The sequence below is a fragment of the Chrysochloris asiatica genome, unplaced genomic scaffold, assembly GCF_000296735.1.
Source record: "Chrysochloris asiatica unplaced genomic scaffold, ChrAsi1.0 scaffold00259, whole genome shotgun sequence".
Taxonomy (NCBI): Eukaryota; Metazoa; Chordata; class Mammalia; order Afrosoricida; family Chrysochloridae; genus Chrysochloris; species Chrysochloris asiatica.
Window position 1 is genome coordinate 2,285,617 of NW_006408777.1, and position 19,444 is coordinate 2,305,060.

Genomic DNA, 19,444 nt, shown 5'->3' on the forward strand with positions numbered 1-19,444 from the left:
TGTGAGCTTTTCTCTACTTTGAGGAGGCATTTTTTTCTCCAGTGGCATTCTGAGTGCCTTCCCACCTTCCGGTCCTGTATCTGACAGTGTTTCTCTGCTATTCATAGAGTTTTCAGTGACTAGCGATTCAGAAGTAGTTTTGTCACTCTTTCTTCCTAGTCTGTCTTTGTTTGAAAGCTCATCTGAAACCTGTCCACCATGGGTGATCCTGCTGGTTATTTAAAATACTGGTGGCATAGCCCTCAGAATCACAGCAATTCAAACCACTACAGCATGACAGACAGGCTAGTGGAGGGTGTGTGGTCGCTGTTAAACACCAATCTCCTTGCACTATGGCCCTTAAATCCAGCTTAAAGGTGGGATTTCCGTCCTTGGATGTCGTGTCAGTCAAGAGGCAGAAGTGCAGCATGGGTGACACGGTTGTAATGAGACACTTTGGGCTGCGCTTGTGGGTCTCTAAGTTGGTTGAGCCCGCCTCAAAGCCAGTATCCAACAGCTAGGCTGGTATGGAGCCCTCATGTCAGGAGTAAATAGGACAGCTTGGCTGGCTGCTGCAGTCTCTTCCTGCTAGGCAGCGTAACCCCTGTCGACTTGGTCTCCAGACACCTCTTACCCCGCAGCTCTGTGGTCTGGGTTTCATTTAACACCTCCACCAGGTCTGAGTAGTTCTTGCACATTGTTCAGCTGCTGCCCCCTCCATTAGCGTGACTGTTGATGATGGCACATAACAATAGGTTGTTGTTAAGTGCCATCAAGTTGATTCAGACCCATAGGGATCCTGTATTTGGTTTCCAAGGTGCATCTGGTGAGTTTGAACCACTGACTCTGCAGTTCAAATGACTTTGCAGTATGATGCATTAGCCCACAGTGCTTTGTTGTTGTTGTTGTTAGGTCCCGTAGAGTTGGTTCTAACTCACAGCAAACCAGTGTACAACAGAACAAAACACTGTCCAGTCCTGTGCCATCATCACAATTGCTGTTAAGTTTGAGCCCATTGCTCCTGCCATTCATTGGGGGTGGTCTTCCATCTTTTTCAATGATATTCAAAGCATTGTGTCCCCAGGGAATGGCCCCACCTGATAACAGAATGCTTGAATTATGATACATGAAGTCTTGCCAACCTGACCTCTAAGGAACATTCTGGATGTAGTTTTTCCAACGCAGATTTGTTTATTCTTCTGGCAGTTGGTGGTAGTTTTAATATCCTTCTCCAACACCATAACTAAAATGCATCAGTCTTCTACAGTTTTCCCCATTCATTGTCCAACTTTTACTTGCATATGAAGTGATTGAAAATACCATGGCTTGGGTCAGATTTATTTTAGTCCTCAAACTGACATCTTTGCTCTTGACACTTTAAAGAGGTCTTATGCAGTAGATCTTCATAATGCGATACATTGTTTAATTTTGCATCCAAGCAAAATGAAGCCTTTGACAACTTCAATCTATTCTCCATTTGTCATGATGTTATTTGTTGGTTCAATTGTGAGGCTTTTTGTTTTCTTTATATTGAGGTACAAACCATACTGAAAGCTGTATAATCTTTGATCTTCATCAGTAAATATATTATATACTCTTTGCTTTCAGCAAGCAAGGTTGTATGATTTGCATAGTGCCGGTTAATAAGGTTTCTTTCAATACTAATGCCATGTTCTTCATATAATAATAGCTTTTTTAATTCTTTGCTCAGCGTACAGATTAAATATGATGAAAGGATATAACCTTGGTACACATCTTTACTGATTTGGAACCATTTATGATCCCCTTGTTCTGTTTTAGCAACTAACTCTTGATCCATGTACAGGTTCCTCATGAGCACAATTAAGTGTTTGGAATATGTTGTCCATAGTTTATCATGATCTACAATGTTAGTTTGTCTTACTGTGGTGCCTTGTGTGTAGCTGTGATGCTGGAAGCTATGCCACAGGTACTTGAAATACCATCAGGGTCAACCACGGTGGACAAGTTTCAGCAAAACTTCAAGAATAAGATAGAATAGGAAGAAGGAGACATGGACTACTTCTGAATTTTTAACCACTGAAAACTTTATGAATAGTAGTAGAAAATTGTCAGATAAGGTGCTGGAAGATGATATTATGAATGGCAGCAGAATATTGTCAGATGTAGTGCTAGAAGACGAGCAACTCAGGGTGGAAGGCATTCATATTACAACTTGGGAAGAGTATTCTCAAAGAGTAGATTGTTGATCAATCCATCAATCAATGGATAGATGTGTGTGATTGAATTATTTCACTCAGCATAATGTCCTTCAGAATCATCCAAGTACTAAGATGTTTTGGTAGTGTTGGTGGTATGCCGTGGAGTTGGTTCCGACTCATTAGTGACCCTGTACAGGGTTTCTGAGGCTGTAAATCTTTATGGTTATGAACTTAATATTATCACTAAGTAATATTCCATTGTAAGGAGCTCTGGTAGCTTAGTAGTTATGAGTCGGGCTGTTAACCTCAAGGTCAGCAGTTTAAAACTACTAGCTGTTCCACAGGAGGAAGATGAGGCTTTCTGCTCCCTATAGATTTACAGCCTCAGACACCCTATGCAGGGTCTTTATAAATCGGAACCAAATCCATGGCACACCACCACCACCAGTATTCCATTATATGTATATTACTTATCCATTGTATGTTAGATTATGTATCCATTCATCCATTGGAGCCCTGGTCTGGTGCTGTGGAATAAAGCACTGTATCGCAAGGTCAGTTTAAACCACAAGGTTGGTGGTTCAAATTTACTAGCTACTTCTTAGAAACCCTATACAGGGCCTCTATGAGTTGCATTCGACTTGACGGCACATGACAACAACATTTCATCCATTGGCACTTGGTTTGTTTACATCTCTTTCATTAGTGTGACTAGTACTGTAGTGAACATAGATGCATAGATGTTTGTATCACTATGATAAGCACTGGACTGTGAAACAAAAGTTTCACGGTTTGAGCCTTCCAGCCACTCCTGGACAGAAAGATGAGACTTTCTACTCCCCTGAGGATTTAAAGCTTCTGAAGCCCTATGCAGAGTCACTGAGTCGGAATTGACTCCATGGCACTTAACAATAACAAGGTAGATCAGTTAATACCACTACTATTCAAATTTTTGCACCAATCACAAAAGTCTGTGATTATGAAATTGAAGAATTCTACCAACTTTTTCAGTCTGAAATTGATCAAATATGTAATCAAGATGCATTGATAATTACTGGTGATTGAAATGTGAAGGTTGGAAACAAAGCGGATCGATCAGTATTTGGAAAACATGATGTTGGAGATAGAAATAATCCTGGACATGACATGATAGAATTTTGCAAGATCAATGACTTCTTGATTGCAGATACTTTTCAACCAACATAAATGGTAACTATAGACATGGACCTCACCAGATGGAGTACACAGAAGTGAAATTGACTAAATCTGTGGGGGAAAATTAATAGAGAAGTTCAATATCATCAGCCAAAGCAGGGCTAAGGACAGACTGTGAAACAGATCATCAATTGCTTTTATGGAAGGTAGGCTGAGGCTGAAGAAAATTCAAATAACTCCACAAGAGCCAAAGTAGGACTTTGAATATATACCACCTGAATTTAGAGACCATCTCAGTAACAGATTATATATATTATACAGTAATGAATGAAGACCAGGAAAGTTGTGGGTTGGCATCAACAGTATAATACAAGAAGAAAGCAAAGCAAAAGATCCACAGAGAAGAAATAAAATGGATTTCAGGAGAGCATAGAGTCGCTAAAGTGAATGGAAGAAATGAGGAAGTAAAAAAGCTGAACAGGAAAATTTTAAAGGCAGCGTGAGAAGGCAGTGTCAAGCTTTATAATGAAATAGGCTAAGACTTGGAATTAAAAAACCAAAAGGGAAGAATATGCTTAGCATTTCTCAAAGTGAAAGAACAGAAAAACAAACAATTCAAGCCATAGGTGGCAATATTATAGAATTTTATCAGCAAAATATTAATCATGCAGAAAGCATTGAAAGAAGATAGAAGGAATACAGAATCACTGTCCCAGAAAGAAATGGTTGATGTCCAACTGTTTCAAGAGGTAGCATATGACCCAGAGTCAATGCTACTGAAGGAAGAAGCACAAGCTGCATTGAAGACATTGGCAAAAAATAAGGCTCCAGGAGTTGGAATATAACAAATTAAAATCTTTCAACAAACTCATGCAGCACTGGAGGCACTCACTCATCTATGCCGAGACAGCTGCCTGGCTAACTGATTGGAAGAGATCCATTATTTGTGCCCATTTTAAAGAGAGATGACCCAATGGAATACAGAAGCCATCAAAAAATATTGTCAATATCACATGCATGTAAAATTTTTTCTAAGATAATTTAAAAACCATTGCAACAGTACATAAACAGCAAACTGCCAGAAATTAAATCTGAATTCAGAAGAGGACATGAACTTAAGGATATCATTGCTAATGTCAGATGTATCTTGGCTAAAAGCAGAGAATATCAGAAAGATGTTCACTTCTGTTTTATTGATTATACAAAGACTTTTGACTGTGTGGATCATGCCAGGCTATGGATAACAATGTGAAGAACATTAATTCCAGAATACTTAACTGTTCTCATGAGGAACTTGTACATAGACCAAGAGGCCGTCATTTGGACAGCACAAGAGGAGACTGAATGGTTTAAAATCAGGAAAAGTGTGTGCCCTGGCTGTGTCCTGTCATCATACTTTTTCAACTTCTCTGCTGAGCAAAAAACCCAAGAAGCTGGACCATATGAAGAAGAACGTGGCATCAGTATTGGAAGAAAACTCATTAACAACCTGCAATATGTAGATGACACAACCTTGCTTGTTGGAAGCGAAGAGGACTTGAAATACTGATAATAAAAGACTATATGCTTCAGTATGGATTACACCTCAATAAAAAGGAAACAAAAATCCTCACTACTGGACCAACAAATAACATCATGAGAAATGGAGAAACAATTGAATTTGTCAAATATTTCGTTTTGCTTAGATTGATTCCACAATCAATACTTATGGAAGCAGCAGTTAAAAAATTAAATGATGTATTAGAGAAATCTGCTGCAAAAGACCTCTTTAAAGTGTTCAAGATCAAAGATACTAATTTGATGACTGAGGTATGCTGGACCCAAACCATGGCATTTCAGTTGCCTCATAGACATATGAAAGTTGGACAATAAATAAGACTGTAGAATAATTGATGCATTTGAATTATGGTGCTAATGAAAGATATTAAAAGTACCATGAAGTGGTAAAACAGCCAACAAATCTGTGTTGGAAGTACATCTAGAGTGTTCTTTAGAAGTCAAGATGGTGAGCCTTTGTCTGTTATACTTTGGATATGTTATTAAGGGGGACCTGTCCTTAGAGGACATCATGCTTGGAAAAATGGAGGGTCAATGGGGGGGAAGAAAGGAACCCACTTCCCCCCCCCCCCCCAAGAAGGTAGAGTGACTCAGTGGCAGCAACAATAGACTTAAACATAGCAATGATTGTAGGGATGATGAGAATCTGGCAGTTTTGTTTTGTTGTGCATAGAGGTGCTATGGGTCACAACCAACTAAATGACACCTAACAACAACAAAATTTTATAGTTAAGAACTATACTTTTAACAAATATTTAAATTGGCCATTCAAAGCAGTATCTACCTATTTTGATACTAGTGGTGATGTTGTTAAGTGCCCTCTATTTGGTTCCTTTCTACTAATGTTGTTAAGTGCCGTCGAGTCGGATCCAACCCATAGCGACCCTATACAGGGATTCCAAAGAGCGACTGGTGAGCTTGAACCGCTGTCCTTGCAGTTCAAACGGCATTGCAGCCTGGTGCATTAACCCACAGCATCACACCAGGACTCCTTTCTACTCATAGCCATACTGGTGGTGATGTTAAGTGCCATTGATTTGGTTCTTTCCTACTCATAGTAATCTGAGGAGTAACTATTAGATTTGAACAACTGACTTTGTGGTTAGCAGTCCAGTGCTGATCCTTCAGTGCCACATAAAGAAACTATTGAAACCTTGCTTGTAATAAATTTCAGTGCCATTGGTCATCCAGTCTTAGGCTGACTTGTTGCTCAGCAGGTTGTGGTTAAGAGCAGACAGAATAGTGCTGGCCTCCCTGTTCACCTCATCCTAGCATGGATTCAGATTTTTCCCTGACACCTCTGTGCTTTCAGTCTGGCTTAAGTGTTCCACTCCTTTTCCCTGACAGCTACCATGGCTACCTTGTCTGCTATCATATACTCAACACATATTTGTTGAATGCATTAATGGATTGGGCACTGAATATTGAATGTATCTTCTTTGTGAATTAATGTCATTGGCAACAAAAGGGTGTGACAAACTCAACAGGACTTTTGAACCTTTGTTAAAACTTTCTTCTGAACCCTGTTGCTCCTCTGACTAAAGATTTATGTGTAAAATTCCTGTCTTAAAGGGAGTAAAGGGATAAAGACCTGGGAAATACTTTGAACCTTAAAGTTGAATGGCAGGAACAAAGGGCAGTAGCTAGCTCTTCTTGTGATTGTCTCCACAGCCACTTAAAAATGACTGCTATGATTTAATTGGACTCCTGGTATAGTGCTGTTGGCAAGGCAAAGCTTTTACAGACATTTAAATCATAGTTTAATGTATTTTAGGAGCCCTGGTAGCATTGTAGGGTAAGTACTGAATTGCTATCTGAAAGGTCAGCAGTTCAAACCCACTAACTGCTCAACAGAAGAAAGAAAAGGCATTTTTGCTCCCTTAAAGATTTACCAGGTCAGAAACCTTATGCATGGTCAGCATGTTCCAGTGAAGAACCAAATGAAGGCACTTAACCACAACAGCAACTAAATACTATATGGTATGCTTATGTTACTTGACATGGATAACTGGTCGATGATTCAAGAATATAATTAAGGGAAAATATGATTACATAAAATAACTTTTAAGCTAGAAAGTGCTGTGAATTCTAGAAGAAAATCACCCTTGATAAAAATGTTTCATTTTATGTACTTTTCCCTCTTGTAATGAACTAACAATGGATGTGTTGTTCCAGGGAGCACTCCTGAACATTGAAGGCCTTTTGTGTTCATTCCTAACTGTCTCTACCCCAGCTCTCCTTTGGTTAAATTTTCTTCCTATCCATTCTGCTGTTTTATATAAGACAGCTTATTTGTATGCTTAGTCTATTGTATATCATATGAAGAGTGGCATTAAAATAAAATAAATTATTTGTAACTTACATAAGGTAAATTTTTAGTACAAAGAAAATGCCATTCTTCTTGTGTCATTCTCATTTATAGTTTAAATATCAGTCATATTTTTATAGTTCTACAAGCTCATAGCACAATCCTTATATAGTCTATAATATTCCACAAGACATATGAAAGCGTGATAGAAAAATGTGTCCAGTAGAAATCCTATGATGTGTATTTGTCAATACCTTTTGTATCTCACATTCTCTACATTTGCTCTAGTAAACTACAGGCTTTAGGAATGTCCTATATGGAATATCAGATGTTACTGGCATTGATTACCTGTCAGGCAGTGGGAATTGATGGGAAATGCCCATTGTAACATTACATAGCATCAGAGAAGAATGTACTACACATTGAGTGGGGGAGTGGAGATTGGGCCTCTTAGACTGTGTAGGGTATTAATGTGAGCTCCAGGTTTCTTGTTCCCCCACATGATTAAGTCAAGCCATCTGTTCTTTTGTTAAATGTTTACAACAACAGCTTTTCTTTCAATGATTTAAGGAGATGTGGGTCTGGTAAACACTGTAATATTTCTGAGTACCCTTTTCACCCTACTTCAGATAGTACCAAAACATAATTCTACGGCATACCAAACAGGACTAATACCTTCAAAAATTTTAATCTCTAAATTTTCCTCTTTGAAGATTTTTTACTGAGATACTAAGTTATAGCTTTATTTATTATTATAAGCATCACCTAAGATGATTTGTATGCTAAAATGTGTTGAATATTTTCAATCTTTTTTTCCATTATGTGTTATGTGCTTTATCTAATTTGTTAATGTATACCAGGGATCTCTCATTAGAAATTGGCATTTTGTTACCAGTTATGGCTAGGCAGATTAAAGAATAGTACACATACCTGGAATTTAGTTACCATTCTAAGTCTTAATCATTGCTTGCCTACTGATAGAGTTTCCTTTTTTTATGAAAAACTTTTTTATTTTAATTTCCTTAAAAACAGTTTGTCCCAAATAAGTTTGAACTCTGTGTTCTTTCCGATAATATCTTGGCCTTTGCCTTTTTGGTTGCCTTCTGAAATAATGTGCAACAACTTGACTTAAGCAACTTGAATATAACAATTAAATCAGCTCCATTAATTCCGTTTGTGCAGTGTCTGAGTTGAAGTTTATCATATTAAGAATATTTGTGAGAGAAACAGAGAGGCAGGGGTGATGGTTAGTTGTTTTCACAGTACAGAAATCTACTCATGCACATTTATGCTGTGTGTTTTTACCCAGGCACCAATCCTTGCTTTTCTCTTTTCTCTATATTCTCACTCTTGTTTGGGTTTATTCCCTCAGCTATGAATAAAAAGGGTAGAGTCCTGGTACGGCTCTGTGGGCTAATGCGTCAGACTGTAAAGTTGTTAGAACTGCAAGTTCAGTGGTTCAAGCTCACCAGCTGCTCCTTGGAAACCCTATACAAGGTGGCTATGGGTCGGAATCGACTGACTCGATGGCACTTAACAACAACAACAAGTAATTTAAGATTTGTTAATATCCTAGGATTTTGGAAGAGACCTTAGAAATCATCTAACTTACATGCTTCATTTTGCAAATGAAGAAATTGAATCTCAGAAGCGGGCAGTGATTTTCCCCCAAATACTATAGATAACAGCAAAGCCAGGATGAGAATTTTAATCTCTCAAATTTACACTTCTAGGTTCTTTCTGTTATACTCATATAGACAGAGAGTTGAATATCGGTCTTTTTTAACACCCATGGCAGATTTCAGTGGGAACCATATAACCACCTTCTTCTCACAGTGAATTTTTAAAAAATGTTTATTTTGAATTATGTGATTGTTTACATGTGAGATCATTAGCTTTACATCCATTCTATCATATATCATTTCATTGCCACAGTTACAGTCCCCTCCATGCATTATCAACCAACCAGAGGATAGATATATCCTGCAAGCTCCGCCCCCCCCCCCTGCCCCCATCAGCACATAGCCCCTCTCCCTCTCTGGGTTTAGAGTCCCCAGCTGCTCCATCTCTCCACATCATCATCTCTGTCTCCATCTCTGGTGTCACTGCTTCTCTGGGTAGGGTCCTGCACTCTGCTCTTCTCCCTTGATGGTTCCCAGGACCTCCACTCCTGAACTACAAAGTCAATCACTCCCCTCCTTTTGCTACAAAGTGTCTACCTTTATATTTCCAACCCTCATAGTCAGCCCTGATAACAATTATTCACCATTGTACCACAAGGCACCTATCCCCATCTCCTTTCATTAGCCCCACCCAGACAGATTGGATACTACTCAGTGGAGATTTTACCTTCCTCTTCGCCCTCTGGATCTAAGGTCTCTTCTTGAAAGCTTGTAAGCCAGTCACTTCTTGCCTTTGTAGCCCCGCCCCTGCCATTTTGGGTAGCCAATGTCCAAGTTGCCCATCCCTGTCTACTCTGTGTATGGAGAGGGAATGGGAATGATCCTCACTATAAAGATTTGTTCCCTCTTTTGAGCTACTGCACCTATAGGTATAGGTCAAGTTCATCAAATTGTACCAGATTAGTCTTTTTTTTTTCTCCGATCATCCAGTCATTGAAGTCACAATGATTTAAAAAAAAAAAAATTGTTTGTTTTCATGAATTGTGGGTCACCGATCTCTTTTGAAAAAAACAAACTTGTACAGCTTCATTGAACACAGCCCATGTATACAATTTCAAGCTGTAGACAGAGTCAAATGATTTAGGGATTTAGGAAACTAGTTTTGAATCTCAGCTGTGTCCTGTGTCTTTAACTGACCACAGTACCTCCTTGAGCTTTATTTCTTTCTAAAAAATTGAGGAAATACAAAATTCATATTTCTGTCATGAGATTTGTTGTTGTTGTTGTTAAGTGCCATTGAGTTGGTTCCAACCTATAACAACCCTGTATAGGGTTTCTGAAGAGCAGCTGGTGGTTTGAACCACTGATCATGAGACTCAAACTGACATTCAGTGCAAATGCTTATGAGATTTAGGTAAGCTAAAACATGAATACTCCTAGCTCAGTATCTGGTATGAAATAGACGCTCAGTAAATTTTTTTTGTTGTTAAATGCAGTTGAGTTGGTTCTGATTCACAGAAATTCTTTATAAGGTTTCCAGGGAGCAGCTGGTGGGTTTGTACTGCTGATTTTGTGGTTAGCAGTCCAGTGCTTATCCCACAGCATCACATCAGAACTCCGAGAAAATACTGTTGTTTTTGTTACATCGGTTGCCAACTCATAGAGACCCTGTATAGGGTTTCCAAGTTGCAGAAGGTGGGTTTGAACTGCTGACCTTGCAGGTAGTAGTCCAGTGCTTATCCTGTAGTGCTACACCAGGACCCTCAATAAATATTGTTGTTGCTAAGTGCTGTTGAGTCAGTTCCAGCCCATAATGACCCTGTACAGGGTTTCTGAAGAGCAGCTGATGAGCTTGAACTGCCAACCGTGCAGTTCAAACCGTATTTGCAGTCCAGCACATTGGCCCACAGTGCCACACCAGGATTCCCCAGTAAATATTATTCATACTGAAATCTAATTTAGTGATTCTGTTATTTTAAAGTTTGTTTTTAACCTTCCTACATGGAATCTCTGGTTGTGCAAACTTTAATGCATTCTGCTGTTACCTCAAAGCCTGAAAGTTCTTGTCTGGTGATCAACTTCTAAAAAATCAACCATTGTAAACCCTGCTCTCTCTGACACACATAAGGTTGCCTTGAGTCAGAGTCAAGATGACAGCAAATGGGTTTTACTTTGTTAATGTAAATCATAGCCTTAACAGGCTTGGGCTCTCTGGCCTACTCTCCTCTCCTAGGCAATTTGCTCTAGGTCACAGGCTCTGGAGCCATCTGGTTTGATGTTGATCTTGGTTCTGTTACTTGCCATCTGTAACTCCATGAACAGGTTACTTCATCCCACATTGTTAGTGCCCTCCACTGTAAAATTAGGAAAAACAATCGCGCCTAAGCTTTGAGGGTTGTTGTGGAGATTGTTGTTGTTGTTGTTAAGTGCCGTCGAGTCCGTTCCGACCCATAGCGACCCTGAACAGGGTTTCCGAGGCTATAAATCTTTACGGGAGCAGAACACCTCATCTTTCTCCCGCGGAACCACAGGCAGTTTCGAACTGCTGACCTTGTGGTTCCTAGCCCGATTCGTAACCACTATGCTACCAGAGCTCCTTGTTGTGGAGATTAAATGGTGCTTAAAAAGAAAAAAAACAAACCCATTTCTATTGAGTCCATTCTGACTCACAGTTATCCTGTAGGAAAGGATAGATAGGATTGTCCCATGTGGTTTCTAAGACTGAAACCTTTTTGTACAAGACTGTCACATTTTGCTCCTATGGAACAGCTACTGTATCTGGCCCCAAATCCCAGTTTTTGGGTGACAACTGAGCACTTAACTATGGCACCACCAGGGTATAATTGAAATAAAATTCTTGTCCATAGTAAGATTGATCACTAAATATTAAAAGCTATTATCATTGTTGTTGCTATTTGTATTATAGTTACTACTACTAATCAGGGGATGCATATGAAAAAGGCAAAAATGAGTAACATTTACATAATTAGCATTTGGTTTTCTAATTTTTTTATTGAAATGTAAAGGTTTTTGGTTTGGATCATGAGTTGTCAGGCTGTTATATACAGGAATCATTTACTGTCATTAAGATCCTATTCTAATTATTGGTGTTTTCTAATGTCTTTAAGGCAGTCCCTGGGAACATTTCTAGTGAATGCCAAGGATCTCCTGCAATGCATGTCAAATCTGGCAATTCAGGTTTTCTCTCCCTTGGTGAAATTTTGAAATGGAAAGTTTTAAAAAGTCAAAAACGTTGTCTACATTTCACACCAGAACTAGAAATTAACCCATCCAAAGTCATGACATTTTGATGTTGTTGTTGTTAAGTGCCTTCAAGTCAGTTCTGACCCATAGAGAACTTGTGTAGGGTTTCCAAGGAGTAGCTTGTGAGTTTGACCCACTCACCTTGTAGTTCAAACCAACTTTGTAGTCCAGCGCATTAATCTACAGCTCCACATCAGGACTCCTACATTTGGATATATATTTTTAATTGGATGTTTTAATGGAGAACATAGAAATGATCCGAACTATGTAAGATTTATGTTTTGTTTACACTTTGAGTTTAGAGCTTCACAGTATGAGAATCTTGGAGTCTTAATTATACTTGTTTTTTTAAAAAGACCAAACTATCTATCTTTACTCCATCCTGGTGGTTTACTCTTTGCTGAAATTTTTGTCATGTGCTGGATTGCAAAGTTGCTTTGAACTGCAAGGTCAATAGCTCAAGCTCACCAGCTGCTCCTCAGAAACCCTACAGGGTTGCTATGGGTCAAAATCGACTCAACAGCTCTTTAATAAATAGACAACATTCTCATCTAAATAAGAACTTTTTCTTCCTTAGCTAAAAATTTACTATCCACCCACTCCTCACTTATAAACATGGTTAGATTCCAAAGACCAAATGACTGTGTGAGAATTGACATTGTGCAAAAATGGAGGTTCACCACATGGGATCACTCATCATTGTACAACTGCTGAATTACATCATTACTTAACTACCAAAATACACCATTACATAACTTCCAAACCACTGAGAATCATGGTCCAGCCAAGTTGACACATAAACTTAACCATCACAGCCAGCATTGCTCTTCCTAGCACCTCAGCATCTATTATTGCCAGATATGCATTGTTAATATGCAAAATATTAGACTAGTAGATTTTTTGCTAAGTGTTAGATAACAAAGTAGCCCTTAAGTGAGCAATAGGTATATTATTAAATTATTAATTTATAAACTCTGTTTACTTATAAGCTTCCATATGAAATAGATACATATTTTTGGATATGAGAGAAAATGATAGATGTCCCAACTATCTAGCTGGTGAAATATTTGCTACATTGAATGTAGACTATGTTAAAGACATCAGCCACTAATTTTCAGTTCCTTTCTTCTTTACCATGAATAGTGATAAAACTAATTTCAATTCCTATTTGTGTCTCTTAGCATTCTCCATCGGAGCCCTTTCTAGAGAAAACAGTGCCGGATATGACTCAGGTTAGTGGACCGAATGCTCAGCTAGGGAAGAGTGAAGATTACCTGCTGTCAGTTGAACAGCAGCCGCAGCAAAAGAAGAAGAAAAAGAAAAACAATCACATTGTTGCAGAGAATCCCAGTAAAAGTTGTGGTAAAGATGACTTCCCTGATAACCAAGAACTAAATAGGAACTTTCTAGATGGGTCCCAAGACGAAAAAAAGAAAAAGAAAAGGCTGAAAGCAAAAAAAGATCCGAAGGAACCGAAAGAACCCAAGGAGAAAAAAGAGCCCAAGGAACCCAAGGCCCCGAAAGCCCCTAAGATTCCCAAAGAGCCAAAGGAAAAGAAAGCAAAAACTGCCACGCCAAAACCCAAATCCAGCAAAAAGTCAAGGTAGGCTGTGGGCAGATCAAAACTGCATCAAACACTTAAAGCCTCTGAAACAGTAGAGGGAGAGGCATTTTGATTTTAATTGTCATTGTTGAGGGTTTTGTTTTGTTCTTTAATGTCTAAACTAAATATTAAGATTTCAATTTTGAAATTCAGGATTCAGTTGTTATGAACTGTTGATTTGATAGATTTTAGAAATCTCCTGTATAAAAATTATTAACTATTTTAAAACAATTTCTTGTATTATAAAAATTTATCATTTAGTAAATCATACCAAGTTAATTATTGTAAGCATAGACCAATAACCTTATCTTCAGGGGTAATGTCAAACTGGGAAAGAAGGATTATAGAGGAAAGATGGGTCAGTATATTTCACTAAGTACTTCAGCCTTGTTTCCCAGAAGTTGGAATAGGAGAATTAATTATCTCCACTTGGCAGTCTAAGCCTTCCCATGACAGAGTTGAAATCCTAGTGGGTAACGAGGGAGAAATCAAATAGCAGTTACCCATTCGATATGCATTCAAGAGTAGCATGCACTTTAGGTTCAAGGAAATGGCCTTCCTTCAATTCTCCATTCTTCCCTCACCAGCGCTCTGACCCCCCAGAAGGCATATTTACTCAGTAAGAAAAGCTGAGAGGAGCAGACATTGAAGACTAATTTTTTCATTTGTTCTGAACATTTCTTACAGCTGTTCTGAACCAGTTCCAAACATCTGAATCTGTTTTTCAGAATATGGCTCATGTTAGAAAATATAGTTTCCAGATGGAAGTATGGTCAGATTTGGTTAATTTGAACCTGTTTGCAAACTCTATTAGAAAATACGCTCTACTCCCTATCCCCACGTGTTCATCCACACAGGCACATACTCAGTTCTGCAGTCAGCATGCATTGACGTGAGTTTTTTAGATCATGCTATATAAATGGTTCACTTCTAGACTGTCCTGTGTGATAAATTCTGTGACCAGAAAGATGCTGTTATATAAAACATAATGAAAGGAAAAAAAACATAATGAAAGAAAAAATTTTCATTCCCTACTTCTTACTAAAAATATCTGAATAACTCCAATAAAATTTTTGCCATCAGTTGTCACAATAACTGAATTATGTTCAGTTTACCTTATCTTACAGGTGCCTTAATATTTGTATTTACATATGAACATTCTTTGATGCCTCAGTATGTGGTCTCTTACATTTTTATGTCATTGTTGTTAAGTGCCTTCAAGTCAGTTCCAACCCATAGAGAACCTGTATAGGATTTCTGAGGAGTGGCTTGTGAGCTTGACCCACTGACCTTGCAGTTCAAACCATCTTTGAAATTTATTACTTAAATTTCAAATCAAACCGACTTAGTTGAAAATTATTACTGTTCCCTTATGGACAGTCTTCTAAATTCACAACCCATTATAGATTGTTTTTATTAATTTCTGAAATGTTTTATTAAGTGCTTACTAGGTTTTATTAATTTCAGGTACTTTATTAAGTGTTAGGAATACAGTGGTGACCAAGGCACACATCAAATTTAAGGCTGAGTTAGGAAGTGGTTTCTGAATTACCTATTGTGTTTTTGGAGTCCCGGTGTGGTGCTATAGGATAAGCACTGGACTGCAAGATTGGTTTTTGAACCACAGAGTTGGCAGTTCAAATTCACCAGTCACTCCTTGGAAACCATATACAGGGTTGCTATGAGTTGGAATCAATCTGACTGCACTTAACAACAACACATTGTGCTTTTGATAAGAAAGAAAGAGTGTGCATATTTCTCCCAAGGAGAAATCTAAACGAGAATGTGTGTGCTTTTCTTCAAGTTAAAATGCAGGAGTTTGGTGTTCTAGAGAGTTTCTGGGGCTTAGAAAATATATCACCAGTATGAAATTTAGCCGCATGATCTTTTTTTTTTTTTTTTAAAGCTTCTATTGTGAATTGAGTGATAGTTTACATGGTAGAATATAGGTTTTGCACCATCATTTAACAGTATTTGCTTCTAGTCCTTGTGTTTTTGTTTTGTTTTATGTACATGAAAATACTAAGGAATATATAATTATTTAAACAACCAAAGGGCACATTCAGCAAGCCTGACTCCTGGGGCTGTCAGGACACAGCCTTCCTCTTTCAGTGAGTTTATGGTCCTCAGCTGCTCTATCTCTGCATATCAGCACCTTTGCTGACATCTCTGGTGTCACTACTTCTCTAGTTAGCGTCCTATGTTCCACTCATGCTCTTCTCTCTTGATGGTCCTGGAATGTTAGATTAACTATTCCCCCATGAATGTTACAAAACTAATGCAAAACTTCAGTTGTGACAATCACAATTAGTTATGTTAACAATTACTCAAAAGATTCCTATCCCCATCTCCTTTCATCAGACCCATCTAGACAAGGTGAAAACTATTCAGTGGGGATGCTACCTTTCCCTGCACACTCTGAAACTAAACTCCATCTTGAAAACTTGTAAGCCAGCTACTTTGTGCCTTTGTATCCCTTAACCCCCCCCCACACACACAAACAATCAACTTTGTATACCCAGGGGATAGGTTTGATCCTTGATGTGGTCGAACTCATCCCATATCTTCATTACTGCCTTTCCCCACTTCCACTCACATGTAGACCACCGGGGTTGCCAGTGAGTTTACTTGCCTGTTTGTGTGTTCCCTTTGGGTTTCATTCTTGGAGGGGGCGTTGTCCTGAAGGGACTTGATGGCTTCCTGGCAAACAGCTTTCTTGTTCTTGTAATAGCCAAACAGACTGACATGTTTTGTCCTGTTGGTCTTTCTTTCACGAAGTATCTTCTGTTCCTCTAGCTGCTCTGGGCTGGTCTGCATGTCTCTTCAAATGGGAGTGCCCCACCTCAGTAGGTTCTGGATGGGTTTCGGGATTCTACCTAAGGTCCACACACTTTACAAAGGCTCCACAAGAAGCCTATTTCAATGGGCAAGTTCTAGAACCCCTTTTAGGCATTATAATGAGTTACAGGCTGAAGACAGGTTTACCCACATTCTGTAATTATGTTTCCTGATATTCCTTTCTATCCCACTCAAGTGTCTGTTTTACAGTAGTAGGCAAGAGAAACCAATATCATAAGACAGTCAAGCATATTAACATTATTTCCCCTGGTTTTTTTTTTTCCTTTTAGACTATGTCTTGATCCCTGTATCACAGAGCCCTGTTGTTCCAAGGTTGAGCATACATCACTATTTACCTCTGTCCCATTTGGCCCATGCAAACCTACCTAAATATTCCCCTATGTACCTTATTCTTCCATCCTCCTCCCCCTTCTTGTGTATTGCCTTCCCCAACTCCCAAACTATGCAGTGTGTATCCCCTAACCTGTACTCTACCAGGCCTTCTCTTCCACCCCTGGAAACCAACAAAGAATTTTTTATTTGGTTGTTTAATTCTTCTAGTATGGGTATCTTTTATTAAGCTTTTACCATAATGGTCTTATGTAATACTGGTCCTTTTGTGACTAATTTCACACAGCATAATGTCCTCAAGGTTCATTCATGTTTTGTGGTGGTTTGCAACTGCATTGTTATTCTTCAAGGTAGCATAATATTCTATTGTGTATATGTACCAAAGTTTGCTTATCCATTCTTCCAATGATGGGCACTTTAGGCTATCTCCATATTTTTGCTGTTGTGAATAGTGTCTTGATAAACACTGATGTGCATATATCTACTCTTGTTCTGGTTTGTATTTCTTATGGATATATACCAACTAGAGGAATTGCTGAGTCATAAGGTATTTCTATTTCCAATTCTGTGGAAGCACCAAAACATTTTGCAGAGTGGTTGAACCATTTTACATCCCCACCAACAATGTAGGAGGGTCCCAGTCTCTCCTTATCCTCGCCAGCATTTATTGTCCTCTGCTTTTTTTTAACTTCACTGTTATTGCTGGTGTGAGATGATAACTCATTTTTGTTTTGATTTGCATCTCTCTAATGGACAGTGATAGTGAGCATTTCTTCATATGTTTGTTGCCATTCTGAATGTCTTCCTTGGTGACATGTCTGTTCATGCCCTGTGCCCATTTTTAAGTTGGGTTATTTGTTTTTTTTCCTCTAGAGGTGTTGTAGTTTCCTGTAGATACTAGCGATTAGTCCCTTGTCTGATATGTCGTTGTAAAAGATTTTTTTCCCATTCTGTGGGCTCCCTTTTTACTTTTTTGGTGAAATCTTTTGATGCACATAAGTTTCTGATTTTTAGTATTTCCCAGTCATCTGTTTTGTCTCCTTTGGTTTGTGCAATTCTTGCAATGTTTTATAGTCTATGTGTACCTTGTATTGGAGTCCTTTAATTTTTCTCTATTTTTTGATTGCTCATCTTTTTTAATTCTGGGATTCACATTTAGGTCTTTAATCCATGTTGAGTTGGTTTTTGTATATGGTGTGAGATAAAGGTCTTATTTCAATCTTTCTCATATCGATTTCCAGTTTTGCCACTCCTTGCAGAAGGAGGAAAGAGAGAGAGAGAGACAGAGAGAGAGACAGAGAGAGAGAGAGAGAGACAGTGTGTGTGTGTGTGTAAAAGGTCTAGTACAGTTTTCCTCTGTTGCTTTTGCCTGATAGTCAAATTCAGTGCCCCCTGTAGGTGATAGTTGTTTGACCCCAGTGGTGTGAAAATAAGTGAATGGAGTACTCACTGCTTGAGAGTCTGGAAATACTGTCTTCATGTGACCAGGGGCTCTGGGAGACTCCTGGGGCAGGACATCCAGGGTGTTTGCAGCTCGTCTGTTATGAGCAGTCTTGGTGGCGTTGCCACTTGTAGGGCAGTCTTGCTGGTTTAAAATGGAGTGGTGAGGCAATTCCTGACAAACGTCCTTATCATTCATTGATAGTTGGTGAGGGAATGACAGACAGATATATGGTAATTAACATTTTAAGTCAGTTAATAAAACAAACCTTTATTCTGTTGAACCACAGTGTTTCTATTGGTGAAAGTAATTTAATATGTTGAATTGTATTCTCATTTTACTAAGGCTTAAGAGGAAATATCATCCCTAAATTGAGGAGAAGTAGAATGCATATAACTAAATGTAAATTTTGAATAGCATAGCAGAATAATATTATAAATTCAATATGTGTAAAAGGGTTTGCTATTATGTTAGTACTACTGGAGCTCTGGTAGCGTAGTAGTTACTAATCGGGCTGCGAACCTTAAGGTCAGCAGTTCGAAACTACCAGCTCTTCCGCAGGAGAAAGATGAGGCTTTCTGCTCCCTTAAAGATTTACAGCCTCGGAAACCCTATACAGGGTCGCTATGAGTCCTAACTGACTCCACGGCACATAATCACCACCACCACCACTGTTGAATTGCCATGGCAGTTTGCTCTTAAACATTGGTATATAAGCAGTGGAAATTTTGTTTTGCAAAATGTTATGTGATACCAGTTTTTTCTATTCTTGAATAAGTTAACTTTATGAATTTGTATATAAGGAGAATAATTTTCCTACAGAGGGCTGAAATAAAGGTAGTAAACAGAAGGGAGATGAAAAATTTCATTCAGAGATGTTGGCATCTTTCCTATACAGCCCCTCTATTCCATATCATAAGGGAGGCTCTGCAAAATGCATCAGAGTCCTCTGTGTGCGTGGCTTAGCTCTTGTGTCTGCCAGTGAGAGCACTTAGCTTGTTATGTGCCATCCACATACTCTCTTGAATAAAGTCACGTGGGGAGTGTGGCTTTCAGAGAGTGGGGCAGACTTTTCTTGTGTGATTTTGTGGTGCCCTTCTCCCTGCCTTATCACCCCATCAGATTTCTATTGGTAGGTGGTAGAGG

At 38.7% G+C, this 19,444-nt stretch overlaps 1 protein-coding gene across 1 annotated transcript in view; it reads left to right on the forward strand.

The window, feature by feature from the left end:
- The window catches only part of CHD7 (chromodomain helicase DNA binding protein 7), a 409,978-nt gene that overhangs the window by 260,084 nt on the left and 130,450 nt on the right, over nucleotides 1–19,444 (forward strand). Inside the window, exon 3 of the mRNA XM_006874046.1 lies at nucleotides 13,247–13,668. Within this exon, the coding sequence (XP_006874108.1) occupies nucleotides 13,247–13,668 (422 nt within the window). The remainder of the gene's footprint in view (nucleotides 1–13,246; nucleotides 13,669–19,444) is intronic.